The sequence below is a fragment of the Macrosteles quadrilineatus genome, unplaced genomic scaffold, assembly GCF_028750875.1.
Source record: "Macrosteles quadrilineatus isolate MER2022 unplaced genomic scaffold, UCM_ALF_1.0 Scaffold_1__1_contigs__length_201487025, whole genome shotgun sequence".
Taxonomy (NCBI): Eukaryota; Metazoa; Arthropoda; class Insecta; order Hemiptera; family Cicadellidae; genus Macrosteles; species Macrosteles quadrilineatus.
In genome coordinates, this window is record NW_026542594.1 from 16,617,805 (window position 1) to 16,633,982 (window position 16,178).

Here is a 16,178-nt window from a genome sequence, read left to right on the forward strand (position 1 = left end):
AATGAATTTGTGTGATAATCCCCCCCTTTTTCCCCTACCCATAACTTGTTTTTTAATAGCAAGGTACCCGCCCTTGTGACATATCAAATGACAAATAAATTTCACCAAAAATTTTCTTTTTTCATGCTCTTTCATTTGATATGTCACAAGGGGTACTTTGCTATAAAAAAAAATCAAGTTCCGGGGAAGGGGGGGGGAAATATCTCGCAAATTTATTAACCGATTTTTAATTTTTTTTCATCAAACATTTTCTTTTTTTATGCTCTTTCATTTGATATGTCACGAGCGGTACCTTGCTATTTAAAAAAAATAAGTTGGGGGCAGGGGGGGAAAGGGGGGGAATGTGATTGTAACGTTGAATTCAAAACAATTGGGCCCCCTACGTCAATAGATGATTCCCGCAAACTGCATATTTCTATCTATTGCGGTTTTTACATAAATAAAGATGCAAGTTTTTAAAAAAACACCCTGTATATATATATATATATATATATATTCACTCTTTAGGGCTACTAGTAATATAGTTAAATAAAATAAGTAAATTTCAATAACGTGTATAGCCTACTTTTAAAACAAAAAACTAAAAAACTATTAAGGGGTAGGCATAATCAGGTTATTTAAATTAACTTTTTTTTAAATACGTATATATATACACATACCTTAACAAGTGTTAACAAGGTCTTCAGAAGTAAAACTTTAAATGTACTATAGTTTCTTTATATAAACACACTAGGGATAGACGGGATTGAAATTTTAGTTCGGGACGGGACGGGACGGGATTTTTATTTCCTTCCCGATTTTCGGGACGGGATGGGACAGGATTTTTTTCTGTGCATAAAAAAAGTACTGTATTGCAGTTACCAAAAAAGACATACAAAATCAATTTTTACCATTTGTGGCACTGATCTATAAAAACCAAAAAATGGGTAACAATTTACAGGTACCTATAGAAACTTGTGACTCGCGGGTCACGGGGTGATCGTCTGTAGAACTCACGGTCACGGCGCGATCGTTGGTATGACTCCGCGGTCACAGGGTTATCGTCGGTATGACTCCACGGTCACGGTGCGATCGTCGTCATGACTCGCGGTCACGGCGCGATAGTCGGTATGACTCGCGGTCACGGCTCGATCGTCAGCATGACTCCGCCATCACGGCATGATCGTCAGTATGACTCCGCGGTCACGGCGCGATCGTCGGTAGGACTCTGCGGTCACGGCGCGATCGTCGGTAGGACTCCGCGGTCACGGGGTTATCGTCGGTATGACTCCACGGTCACGGTGCGATCGTCGTCATGACTCGCGGTCACGGCGCGATCGTCGGTATGACTCGTGGTCACGGCTCGATCGTCAGCATGACTCCGCCATCACGGCATGATCGTCAGTATGACTCCGCGGTCACGGCGCGATCGTCGGTAGGACTCTGCGGTCACGGCGCAATCGTCGGTAGGACTCCGCGGTCACGGCGCGATCGTCGGTATGACTCGCGGTCACGGCGTGATCGTCGTTATGACTCGTGGTCACAGCGTGATCGTCGGTAGGACTCCGCGGTCACGGCGTGATCGTCGTTATGACTCGCGGTCACGGTGCGATCGTCGTTATGACTCCGTAAATGTGTCCGCAGGCCCGCGTTTCTCGGCGTTTCGTGTCCGCGACAATGTCGCAGCGTCGCTCGTTGTTCTGCTTTGGGGGTATGTACATTACAATTTTTGGACAAGTTTTTGACCACTGTACGACCTCTAGTACCTATATTATTTAATGTATTAATATAGGCCAACTAAACATCATGGTCTTTGGCCATCGTTTTATTATGCTATGTTAAGTTTGTAAAAATGCAGGATATTGGAAAGATGATTAATTGTTTGATTGACTAATAAAATATTTGTAATGCGCAATATTAATTGGTTGCACACTACTGTGTTTTGTTGATGGTCGTCTATTGTCACTTATACAATTACAGTAATTATTTCAGAACTGCAATAATTTATTACATGAACTGAAATTTAAAATTCACATTTTTGTCCAAATTCCTGTGTTATTTAAATTTATTTGCACATTGCCGAAAAAGTACTGGAATACCTATTGCATTGACACCCTATTGCACGGGATGCATCCCAACCCACACAGAGTAGCACAATTGTAGTTGATTCCTAATGAAAGAAGAGTGTTAAATGAGTGAGATGCAATAAAATAAGGTGGGCAGATTTTCCCATCCTTGTTAGTCAGTCGTGACGTCATCGTTGATTCGATCGATTCGGGAAGTCGATGTAGTTCTAAATATAGTCTATCGATATTTGATCGTTATTCACGTTGAATTCGTTAACATCATGGTTATTGGTTATGGTTGTTTTGTAGGTTGTTATTAATGTAGGTTTAGGTTGTTTCTCTACAATCTGAATCTATGAATATGAAGCATGATTCTGATAGTCAGAGTAGAAAACCCTTTTAAACTAAAGTTATAGAACGGTCTGTAATTTAAATTTACCGCTCATAATACGCAAATCTAATTGTATTATCGGTAAAAAGGAGCTTATAACCAAGTTGGACTTGGCTTGTGGCCAAGTAAAAGATATAATAAACAAGAACTTAAAGCTATTATACAGGTTATGGCCAAAATCCGTACGCCCACAACTATGTTTTCGGTAATTTTAATTATGTAAGGGCAACTACCTAGAAAAAACTATCTTCGTAATTTTTAATGGAACATAATTTCGGGGATCTTTAACAAGATTGGACTTTATTTTACTGATTTTCATTCAACAATGTAGGACTTATTTAAGTAAAGCTAACTTAAGTTATTAAAATGTATTTAAGTTAGTATGGGTATTTTATGTTTGGCATTACCTAGCTTAAGATTTATGAAACTCATTAAGTTGTACATATAAAACTATTATCTGTTAAGTTGGTTATTTCAAATGCTAAATTTAGACATAGGCCAAAAATAACATAACAGGCATAGCCTAATTGAACACCAAGAATCAGAATCAGAATGTTTTTATTGTCCTTCAGCATTACAATCATGCAATAGACAAAGTCAAGGTTTGATACAAGAGGCTATGTAGCCTACTTTGCAAGTCCTAGGTCCTATTATTTTGGTAATAATCCCCTTTATAATTCAAAGGCATGGCATCAAAATAGCAATGAACAAATTTGCTATACGTAGATACTTCGGTTTCTTGCAATTTTAGTAGAAATTGGTCGTATGTTTAACAAAGTGTAATTTCGATTCCACTTGATCACCATCATTATTATCTTCTGTTGCCTCCATTTAAAATCCTCTAATAGGCCTAGGCCTAAGTTAATACTTAAGTCATATAAATATACAAATGTATAATTTAAGTTAAACTAGGCCTATCCAGAAAACAACTTCTCGTAAGTTAAGTACGGGTATAAATTAAAATTGAAAATTAGACTAGTGAGTTATATCTGAAAACAAGATTAACAACTTTTCTTTCGTTACGCTTGTCGACATTACATTACATGATTACATGTAATCCAACCAAACAAAAACAAAGAAAGAACCAAAGAACGAGAATCTAGAGTCCTGAACCTAACCAAGATTCGAGAAAGAAGATGGAAGATGGAAGCGTTTCGTTTCAGCGATTCTCTAAGTAAGTTGTAAATTAGGGGTATTCGATATCGACTATTAACTTGTGGAGCTATGCGATACCAGTACGATAGTTGCATCGCATCAACGATGACTTCACGACTGACTAACAAGGATGGGAAAATCTGCCCACCATAAAATAATAATCAATGAAGGCTGGATCCAGAAAAGAATCACAGACAAGTAACAACCTTCTCTCAAGACTACTAAACAGACAACATTCAAAGTTGAAAACAAGCACAATCACCAAGTAAGTAACATTTACCTCAACGAAGTTGTCATCATCTGCCTCATTAATGGCACTTTGAGCCATCCAGTTTCTCAGGACATATCTAGGGTTGATTTGACACATCTGCTTGCGTCTTTCTTCATCTGTTATACCTGACACAAGATAATTATTTAAATCAGAACACAACAAAATAAAAAGACAGATTCTGAGTAATTTTATGAATTACAGGTTTACCTTTTAAACAGACCTCAATTATGAAGTATTGTATTGTAACAAATTTTCTTTAAAAAGAGTGATTGTAAGTTGTGAAATAAATAAGGAAATCCATAAATATTGGTTTCAATCAATTACACTAACTCTTATAACAATTTCTAGCAGTTGGCTTTACATGATCATACAAATTTACCCAAACCATCTATCTTCTATCCATATATAATACGTGAAGGCGATTTCTACGAAACACTACTCCTCCGTTAATAATGGACAGATTTTTACATACAATATGTCAAAATTAAGTATTTTTTGTGTAGACACCCCCTTTCACCAATCCTGTAATAAAAGTCCTTGGGCTTTGCCCCACAAGCCATCAAAATCCCAATTTATTTCTTATAAAGAAATGAGTTAGTTTACTTAAACAGACGATTAATTTGTATTAATTACAGCTGTTAATCCCCAATTCTAAATAACTCCCAATAAGAAGCAATCCATAGCTAAGATAACAGTCAATACTTTGACAAATTATTTAAGACAATAAAGAGTTTTTGGAGTTATTTAGAATTGGGGATATATGTCTTTAACTAAAGACAGTTTACAAAATAAAAATAATTTAATTTTAAATTATGGTCCATAACTCAATTTAAATTTGTCAGATTTTATTAATTGATTAATAAAATTAAAGCTAAACATTTACTGAATAATTTTAGATCAGAAATAACTTGGTAATGTATTAACAACCCGAGATATAAATCTATTTCTATAAAAGAGGAACTATGTATGTATATTAGGGATGGGTTGATTCGTCTTTTTTTTTGATTCCATCGATTCCTAATAATTAAAAAAAGTCCTAATGAGTAAAATACCATAGAAGTAGCCTAATTGAATAACAAAAAATTTTTCTGATTTTCCCAACTCACCGTTTAAAAGTATTATTTATTTATGACTTTTTGAAACTCTATAATTTAATTCTGATAACTAGATATAAAAATAAAAGCATAACCCTTACATAAATTGCAGCACAAAAAACAATCATTCCCAAGTAGGCCTAGTACATTCTCATGATTGAGTGATGAAGATAAGTACTTTAACATATCCACAGAACAAATGAAGTTAAGAAAATATATAGCCTACCGAAATAACCATTATCTTCACCTATAATATTGTCGAGAAAAATATAACATAAAAGAAATCATGAATCAAGATGAATGTTGATATAAAAGCATATAACCCTTACATAAATTACAGCTAGGGGTAATTCTTGCTGTAAATCAAGAAATAAAGAAATCACAACCTCCATAGCCTAAAATGAAAATAATTTTTTGTCTATTTAAACAAATTAAACTTCTTCAACCGTAACATCATTTTATGTTAGGTAATAGGCACCTACTTAATTGTGCCATACCAACGCCAAAACCAAGTCGTCCAAACAAGTCTAAAAATGTGCGTTAAAGTCCTATTTTGCTTAGAGCGACTAGCGCAAGAGTCGCTAGCTACAGTCGCGGACCACTGTCCTGGGTACCAGTCTGAGCGATAATCACGCCGCGACTAATGCGCAGCGACACATGCGCAGAACCTCAAAACAGTGCAGTTCATTAATAATAGGGGTTAAAATAACCATGATTTACTTTTTGTTCACATTAATTTTTCTAATCATGTGCTGTTACGATTGTACTATTTTGGTTATATTTCCTTACACATTCATTTCATTCTCTACATTAAATTGTAGAATAATCTCTTTACTTCCAGCAAACGTTGCATTGTCATTGCTCAAATGGATGTGTATAATTTTTTTTGGTAACCCTCGTCCATTCGAATTTAAATATAAAATGTTTGACTTTTCCAAGTTGACTATGTGTTATTTACGTAGCGAGGGTGTTAAAACTGTATCAGTTTTTTTCTATGAATAAATCTTTTTTATTTAGACTTCAAGTTATATTTTCCAAAATTCAAGTACTCTTATTGTTATCACTAATTTTTTTAAATTGATATAAACATATATTTTTTATTGATATCACTACAGTTTTCTATTTATATTCTATCTAGTGTTGCCTAGTGATATGTATCCATCCCAAATCCTACGTATCACCATTATCACTATGTCTTTTTTATCAATCTGGAAACACTATGTATTTTTTAAATTGATACTTCCACTAGGGTCAAGTAGAGCTTCGTCGTCTAACTCCTACCTGAGGAGATTTTTAAAAAGTTACAAAACGCACTCATGACTTAATAATAATAATAAAATAATAATAAAATGCCTTTATTTAAAGCAGTCTTCAGTCAAAACTGGTTTTCAAGACAACTCAAGTCACAAACAATACATTTTACACAATAATTATTACAAACGGTACAAACAGTAGGTGAAACTAAACCAACTTTAATCTGGCCTTAAAAGAATTGCATGACAGACTTTTCATATTTCTTGGAAGGGTATTGTATGCCTGGGGTCCAAAGTATGAGAACCCCTTTTTACCTGTCTCACGCCACACTCTCGGCATTTCAAGCAAGCCGTCCTGCCTAGTACAGCGTTTCCTAACTGATGTTCGAGGCACAAGTTTCCTTTTCAAATAGGGAGGCAAATTGAAGACAGTGTCTTATGGACAATCAAAACAGTTTGTAGAAAACATTGTTTTTCCAAAGAGAGCACCTTAGCCTGTTTGCGATAGGCAGATATATGATCAAACTTCCTCAGATTGAAGACAAACCTTAGGGCTCGGTTTTGCAACCTCGTAAGAAGAACTCTACAGTCAAGAGTAAGGCTCGTCACACACTGCGTCCGGTCCGGTAAAATCGGATCCGGTGTTTTTCACCATATCCGGCAAATCTCCACACACTGCATCAGGCGTTCCAGTTCTGGCGACCAGTGTGAGTCTATGCGAGGACAGCGGTATTGTGAGTTGAAGAAGTGTTTAATCAACAACATACAGTAGTTTGTTTTAACCAAATTTCCCTAAAGCAATGAGTGACAGTGACAGTGAAGAGATATTCGTAGTTCAGCAGCTCTTGCTTAAACGTCCTTGTGGCCTAGGTCGTATAGCACAGGGTACGCCTGTACTAGCACAATCAGTTTCTCTTCCAATGACATTTTGTAACAAGTCGTACAGCGTAAACAATAACCACAAAACCACGTCTGCTGCTACTGTCAGTGCCCAGTGCCCACTGTCACTGTCATGAGGTGAGTAGAAGTCGTCTGCGCATGCGCGAGCTCTCCGGCGTCGGAAGCTTGCCGGAAGCCTATCGCTTCAATCGCCTATCAACTTTGTCAAAAAATAACATCATCCAAAAAACAAGATCTAATTTATCAAAGATATCATCTGGTGTCCCACAGGGATCGATTCTTGGTCCTCTTTTATTCATATGTTACCTTAAAAATCTTCCAAATTCTCTAAAAGACCCAGGTAGTAAGATAAGTATATATGCAGATGATATTAATCTTAACACAACTGGGAAATCCCTAACTGATTTAGAAATGTCTGCTAAATCAGAATTAAAAAGTCTGAATCAGTTTTTAAAAGACCATAATTTAGTACTTAATACTAGTAAAACTAATTTCATTCTTTTCAAAACGAAAAGAGACAAAAATGATCAAAGTATTAAGTTAGATATAGATACAAATTCCATTGCTCAAGTTAAAACCTCAAAACTATTGGGTTTGATAATAGATGAGGATTTAAGATGGAATAAACATGTCGAGTATTTAATAAAAAAACTAAATTCTGGTATATTCGTCCTAAGAACAATGTCATATCTCTGTGAAGGATCAGTACTTAAAATGATATATCATGCTCATATTGAATCACATATTAACTATGGAATTAGTATTTATGGTGGGACAAAGAAAAAGAATTTAAAAAAGATTTTGAAAATACAAAAAAAAGCTATCAGGATAATACATAAATTAAAATACAACCAGTCCGTCAAATCTTATTTTAAAGGGATGGGCATTTTTACAGTTCACGCCTTATATATTTTTGAAACAATTAAATATTTTTTAAATATTGCTGAGACTCAAGAATTGCCTGTGCATAATTATAATACAAGGGGTAAAAATTATTTAGCTAAAGAAAAACCAAGACTTGAACTTTTTAAAAATAAACCTTCTTATATTGGAAACTATTTTTTTAGAAAACTTCCTAGCTTTTTAAAAAAAGAAAAAGACAAATCTAAATTTATGAAAAATCTGAAGGCATTCTTACTTGACCTTCCACCTTACAAAATAGAAGATTATAGTAATTTCAATTTAAAATAATGTAGCCTATAGTATTTTGTTTAAATGTTTCTTATTGCTAATTTAGGTAGTAAGTAACAATAGACAATAGACACTATTCATGTACGAAAATTTGTACTGTGTGAATAAAGACTCTTTGAATCTTGAATCTTGAATCTTCTCGACCGAAATAATTTTACCGGACCGGACCTGACGCATCGGACCGGATGCAGTGTGGGGACTTCCATTTGAATTAATGGTTTTCGAATTTACCTGATCCGGCATGCCTGATCCGATTTTACCGGACCGGACGCAGTGTGTGACGAGCCTAAGACATTCACCAAAAGATGGAAGTGCATAGTGAATTATAGGGAAGACTGTTGATTTAATCAATTCTAGCTTAGCTGTTTCAGAAAGTATCCCTCTCAATCGGTGTAAAATTCTCGACCTATTTGAAACTCTCTGACACGTGTAACTAACGCCTCTTTCACACGAAGCGGCGCGCGCCGTAAGCGTGTGTCTTCACACTAGTACGGTTTGGTGCGGCGCGCGCCATACGGCACTCCTAAATATTTATTATTTTCTAATCAGTTGTGGCTTTTAAATGAATACTCCACTTAAAAGTTCAAATTAAATGAATAGGATAATTTTAAATATAATAAACTAGTGCACCTGTTGCTCGAATTTGAGCAATTGCAAAATATTAAAGGAGTTTTTTTACGAATAACTGTCACTATTTCCGTTGACGTGTGAGAGATAATGTAACCAATCACTCCACTCCAGTTATCGAAACTGGAAACGAACTCACTCTGAAAACGAACGCTCACTCCACTCCATCTATCGAAACTGAAAACGAAAACTCTTGTGTGTATCATGTGTGTACTATGAACAGCTGTAATTAATACAAATTATTCGTCCTTTTAACTAAACAAATTCTTGTCTTCATAAGATATACATTGGGATTTTGATTGCCTGAGGGGGAAAGCCCGAGGACTTTTACAACAGGAATTGGTGAAAGGGGGCGTGTACACAACAAATACTTAATTTCGACACATCGTTTGTAGAAATCAGTTCATTATTAACGGAGGAATAGTATTTCGTAGAAATCACCTTCACGTATTATATATAAGTATTCGTCATATCTGAAAATATTGTATTCTAGAAGTTAAAAAAAATGTTTCATTACGTATAAATTACTAAATTATTAATTTAATACTAAATATTCTCCTCTAGTTATTAAAGGAAAATTTTTGTTTTAATACTTTAAGTTGGTCGATTTGCATGGGATTAACATAAAAATATATGTTTTGTAATAACTTTAAATATATTATTTTCTGATACAACGATATATAATTTCTTAATTAACTGTTGCACCCTCTTGCTCAGGTAGTTTGCCTAAAATGAGACAGCGTAGGGGTTGGGCCGTGCGGCGCGCGCCACACCGTGTGAAAGCTCCCATAAGAACCAATGCACCTTCACCGAATTGTACGGCGTGGACGCCGCGCGGCGCTGTCGTCCGGCTGAAGGTGCATCCGGCGGTAACTCGCATGGTGCATCCGGCGCGCGCCGGACATGGTGTGAAAGGACTCATATACTCCCATAGCCTTACGCCAGATCCGGCGGGCGCCGCGTCGTGTGAAAGAGGCGTAACATGTGAGCGAAAACTCAATTGAGAGTCAATTTTGATGCCTAACACCTTAACAGAATCAGACACCAAAAGAATTTGACCGTCCAGCTCTACCTTTCCAACAAGACTAATTTTAGGTTGCAAACTAGAAGACCCGAAATTAAGCATAGTACACTTTTCTGAATTCAGTTTTAGACCATGATCGTCAGACCATTGCTTAACCCTTAGCAAGTCAGCGTTGATGAGATTGACTGCTTCATGAAAATCAAAAGGGGTGTAGGAAAGAACTAGTTGACAATCATCAGCGTAGAAATGTAAAGTGGAGAATTTCAGAATGCTATCGAGGTCATGCGTATACAATATGAAAAGTATTGGTCCTAGACAAGTTCCCTGAGGGACCCCTAATTCTCTTTTAAGCAACTCAGAGCACCTACCATTCACCTTTGTCACCTGAGATCTGTGACAAAGATATGACGAAAACCATTTGAGTGTACTCTCGTAGAATTTTAGAAACTTGAGCTTTGATATGAGCATATCGTGATGAACAGAGTCGAAAGCATTTGAATAATCAAGCGACGCCATAAAGCTGTGCAACCCTTGGTCCCTGGCCTGAAGAAGCTCATCGGTCATATTGAGAAGAGCAGTGCAGGTACTGAACCCTCTGCGGAAACCCGACTGTGACTTTAAAAGTATGTCCGACTCCTCCAGGTAACCTACCAACTGTTCCACAATAATTTTCTCTAATATTTTTGAGCAGGCAGGCAGAATTGATATTGGGCGGTAGTGGCTGCTCGTAGTTGGATTAGAGCACTTTGGGAGCGGAATCACAATGCTTTGCTTCCTACTATCAGGGAAAACTCCAGTCTCCAGGCTCGGCGGTTATGACTTCACCATTGAGAGTGCTGGTATTCAACAAACTATGAAAAATCGCGCGGCGACCGAAAATCAATCGCTCTAGGCAAAATGGCCGCCGCAACAGCGATAGTAGCTGAGCGATAATCGCTCAACACACACACACAGTCGCTCCAAGCAAAATAGGCCTTAAGAAATGGTATGTTATTTTAGATGAGTGAAGGAAAAAGAAAAAATATCACAGATGTTGAAATATAGCTAAATTTGGAGTAAGCTTAAGACAAAAGTACCGATGGTGTGACAAAAAAATGGTGTCGGTAGGCCTACTTTTTAACACAACAAAAATATATGCTTCGCCTTTTTTTTAAAGTAAATTTTTATTTAAAGCAAACGAAATAGGGTTTTACACGGTTCTTTTATTTTCCAAGTATGCTGGTTGAACCATAGACTAAGTTAAACAATACAAGTAGCCTTCTCATCCCATTGTAAATTATGAAGTTTGTTTTTCGTGTCTAGTTCATGGTTTTAGGTACACTTGTTAATTTAAAATTTGAGTAGTGTCGTAGTATACTCTGTTAATAAAATTTTAAGTAACATATTAAATATTAAACATCAATTCAATCCGAATCCACAGTCGTGCGTCAATTGGGAATTGTATTACATACAATTACTTAATGGCGGCAATAGTTGCTCGCACTGAACTAGAGCTACAACCGAAGGTAGCACTGAATGTGAGAATTGAGAGACGTTGGCTGCCATATTTACTAGGGGAATATTACTTTGGAACTAGGGCATTGCAATTGCCAACAGCCAATTAGCTGATTGATTTTTCTAGTGGTACCAACATAACAACGTTTTACAGCGTCTCGATTTTCTAGCAGAGTTGCCGTGCCAGTTATACCTCCATTTGGATGTTTTCAGTCTACAACTATTTCGTTTCGTAAAAAGCAAGAGCGGTTCTCTGATTCCGTTTACTTATGACACCTAGCTAGATACAGTAAATAACTGAGAGCGCACGATAATTATGGGCCGGCATGAACTACGCCTATGCATTATCACTTTTGAGCTATTATCACTTTTTTATTCCTTAAGGGGGATGGCCCATGAGGAGTCAGACCAAATTCTTAAATAGCAGCATAGGTCGAGTTTGTTATCTAATTAAAGGTAGTTAGAAAAACATATTGCCGCAAACCCAAACTCAAAAGGACAATTGAGTAAAAAGTGACAGCTGTTCAAAGATTCATTGAATTTGCATTGATATTATACGCTACCTCCTCAAAGGGGCGACTGCGAGAATGAGGAAGACAAAGCATTGGTCAATATGCACAACAAATTAAAGGTCTTAAATAGTAGAATGCAATAACGCAAATTCAAGCTCAATAGAAAAACTGAGTAGAAAATGGCAGCCACTCAGAGATTCAAAATGGCGGATTTAAGAAATATTTTAAAGGCTGCCATTTTTTATTAAAATTTTCATTTGAGTTCGGGTTTGCGGCAATGTGTTCTACTAACAAAGACCTTCAATTAGATACCAAACTCGACCTATGCTGCTATTTAAGAATTTTGTCTGACTCCACGTGGGCCGTCCCCTTTTAGGGATAAAAAAGTTATAGTACCTTAAAAGAGTAGACAGTTATGGCTATGATTGATATACCAAGTCTCATTGCTTTATCTATATTGTTAAAAATGTAGGGTGTTTCATACATAATTTTGAATGAACAACTCACTATTTTGATTAAATTTGGTACAAACGTGTGAACTTACATTTATATGAACGAGTCCACAAACCAGCATAATCGGTCTATGGGAACAAGGTTTAATAGGGTGAAAATAGGTTTTTCTAGATTTTAGCCCTCAAACAAAACATATAAAGTCCTAATTTCTCACGAAACCATCTTGTATAGTAAAAAAAAACAAAAAAAAAACAAATAATTCAGTACTTTGAAGTGTTTTAGTTCAGTTATTAGTTACGGATAAAAAATTTTAAAATAGTAAGTTTAAAACTCCTAGATTATTTTTATGGAAACTGTTGTGTTTTGCTTGTTTATGGATATGTTCTGATTTGATTTGATAAATTTGCATATTTCATCTTAAGCTATTAAAATATTGCTAAAACAACTTACTGCCTTCCCTTGAGCAGCAAAGCTACTCGTTTAACCTTATGTTATTTAAAAAGGGAACAAATCTGACATATTTAATGTTCAATATATCAGCCTTTCTAGCTCAAGGGTTACATAAATAAATAGATACAGTATGTCTCCTACCTGTTTCTTTCAGTTTCTCCTTGTAGGCAGACACAAACCTAGGGTACGCGTCGTGCTGGGCCACAGTAGCCAAAGCCCAGTATTGGCCTGGACATGGTTTGTCCATCTGATCTAGTTCAATCTCACTGAGGTCTCGGTAGCTCATTGTGAAATCTGCCTTTGTCTCTTCCAACATTTCAGCAAACATCTCCACCAACTGCTTGTCCGACTGAGGTAGTCCCAGCTTTTTTGAAAATGTGTTTCTGCAGAAAACCCAGTAATTAATAGAATAGAATATATAACTTTATTGTCACAATAAATATACATTTCCAATGTTCCAGCACAGTTAAGGAAACAGGTGACATTGTTAATATTCTTAGAAATAACAAATAAAGTAAAAATAGGTTCAGCTATAATATAAGTTATCTTTCCGGATCATTGTCATTTAAATAATCAGTTATGGAGTAATAAGCTTTAGATAAAAGATAGGGCTTTAAATCGTTTATAAATTTGGAGATTTCTTGAATTTCTTTGATTCTAGCTGATAGACTATTGAAAAGTTTTAAACTCTTATAAAAAAGGGAATTTTTCAAATAAACAGGGGCGGTGTCTTGGGTATTGAAAGTAATTTTTAAACCGGATTGGATGGTTATGTTCAAATTGGTTTATTCTGTATGATTCTAAATTATTTTTTGGTATGAGTTTTTTGGTATGTCATTCATATAAACCAAGAATAAGAGTGGGCCTAAAATCAATCCTTGCGGGACCCCACAATTCAGTTTTGCCATTCAGATGTATATTTCACACTGTCTTTCATTATAATTGTCTTCTGGTACCTGTTTCCTAAATAAATTTACCCAAGACAAGGCCAGATCAGAAAATTTGTAAATTTTACACTGTCTTTCATTATAATTGTCTTCTGGTACCTGTTTTCTAAATGAATTTACCCAAGACAAGGCCAGATCAGAAAATTTGTAAATTTTACACTGTCTTTCATTATAATTGTCTTCTGGTACCTGTTTTCTAAATGAATTTAACCAAGACAAGGCCAGATCAGAAAATTTGTAAATTTTATACTGTTTTTTATTATAATTGTCTTCTGGTAACTGTTTTCTAAATGAATTTACCCAAGACAAGGCCAGATCAGAAAATTTGTAAATTTTATACTGTCTTTCATTATAATTGTCTTCTGGTAACTGTTTTCTAAATGAATTTACCCAAGACAAGGCCAGATCAGAAAATTTGTAAATTTTATACTGTCTTTCATTATAATTGTCTTCTGGTACCTGTTTCCTAAATAAATTTACCCAAGACAAGGCCAGATCAGAAAATTTGTAAATTTTATACTGTCTTTCATTATAATTGTCTTCTGGTAACTGTTTTCTAAATGAATTTACCCAAGACAAGGCCAGATCAGAAAATTTATAATATTTTAGTTTTGTTATTAAAATGTGGTAATCAACACATTCAAAGGCCTTAGACACATCACAGAGTGATGCATCCAAACCCCCCGGGACCTGATTTATAAATTCAATTACTGCTGATGTTGTACTTCTACCAGATCTAAAATTATTGGCAATATGCCAGAAAATTTCAGCAGTTCAAGGAAGATATTGAAAACTACTTTATAGCCACAGAGACAGTGAAGAAACCCAATCCTGTAAAAGTGGCACGATTGAAGAATTTAATGGGTAAAGAAGATTTGCAGTTGTACGTGGTACCTCAAGCCAATTCTGCTAGGCGTATCCCATTGAAAATCACCAAAACAAGCTTGATGATCTCATAAATAGAGGTATAACTGAACAAGTCAATGAGCCTGTAGAATGGGTGTCAAATGTAGTGATAGTTAAAAAGCCTGATGGCTCATTGAGAATATGTATTGACCCACAAAACCTAAATAAGTACACCGTTAGAGAGAGATTCCCACCATCGATGAGATATTTCCAAAATTGGGTTAATAAACAATTTTATAGCGTCTTAGATATAAAAGATGGCTTCTATCACATCAAACTAAAAAAAAAATCTAGTCAACTTTGTAATTTCAGCACAATATATGGAACTTATCGATTTTTGCATTGCCCATTTAGTTTAAGTAATTTGCCTGAACTATTTCATAAGTGTGTAGCAAGATATTTTGAGGATATTCCGGGGGTAACAGTCTACTTTGATGACTTATGCATAGCTTCTAACTCTAAAGAAGAAAATGATGAAATACTCAAGAAAGTCCTAGAACGGGCCAGAAGTCTGAATATCTAAACATCCACATTTGAACCTTCCAGGAAAATGTACAATTCATGCATTTCATTTAAAATACCCCCTTGAACATTTAAATGCATTAAAAATTTAGTAGCTCTGTTTATTTTTTAATATTTACAATTTTTCCACTTCAAACATCTATTAAAAATATTAATTTGTGACTTATTTCAAGCTACAAAATAATTATCTTTTACTAGGAGGCTTTCATTACAATTTGGGTATCTTGGTTTTTTTAATCAGTTAGCTTATCTAGATTTCTTATATCACTCACATCCTTGGCAAAATTACTCTGCCTTAGCACTTCACTTGAAACACACTGGACACTGTCAGGGGCTTTTTCGTCTGTCATGTTGTACTGGAATTGCTGCTGGGCCGGGTAAGATCCCTCACTGCCACTTTGCACAAGCCAATGTCGAGATTGGAGCAGGAATATTGGTCTCTGTAGTCTGCATAGTGGTTGTCTCCAGAGAGGCATTGGTAGGTGATGGTGTTGGAGCATGTCTTGTTAGACTCTTAGGTGTGGATGTAACAGATGTGTTCCGTGGTGGTTCAATGGTAAGTAGGACTGGAGATTTTTCTTATCGGGATTTAGAGTGTCTACTATGGTTTGTGAGGAGTTCTGTTAGCTTTTTATGAAGACCACCGCCTATCTTTTTGACATTCTTATGGTTTCTTTTTCATCTAAAACTATGTAGACTGTGGCGCCAGTCACAGATTGAAAACTAATGATGTTATTAATAAAGTGCTCAGGTTGTATAAAGTCTCTAACACACCCCATTGGGGAACAAATCAAAGTTTTTAAGCCTCTGTTTTAAAAGTCGTTGATGAGTTGATCAAAAGCCTTGTCATAGTTCTCTTGTGTTGGTTTTTCGTAATATTTAGCTTTGGTCACAACACAATACTATACACCAATGCACCATTTTGTACCTGTTGGCATGTTAA

The 16,178-nt window shown here is 35.7% G+C and overlaps 1 protein-coding gene across 1 annotated transcript in view; it reads right to left on the reverse strand.

The window, feature by feature from the left end:
• The window catches only part of LOC128994859 (protein adenylyltransferase SelO, mitochondrial-like), a 49,274-nt gene that overhangs the window by 5,149 nt on the left and 27,947 nt on the right, over nucleotides 1–16,178 (reverse strand). The window contains exons 5-6 of the mRNA XM_054419680.1: nucleotides 13,002–13,243; nucleotides 3,872–3,987 (exon numbers count right to left, since the gene is read on the reverse strand). Of these exons, the coding sequence (XP_054275655.1) occupies nucleotides 3,872–3,987; nucleotides 13,002–13,243 (358 nt within the window). The remainder of the gene's footprint in view (nucleotides 1–3,871; nucleotides 3,988–13,001; nucleotides 13,244–16,178) is intronic.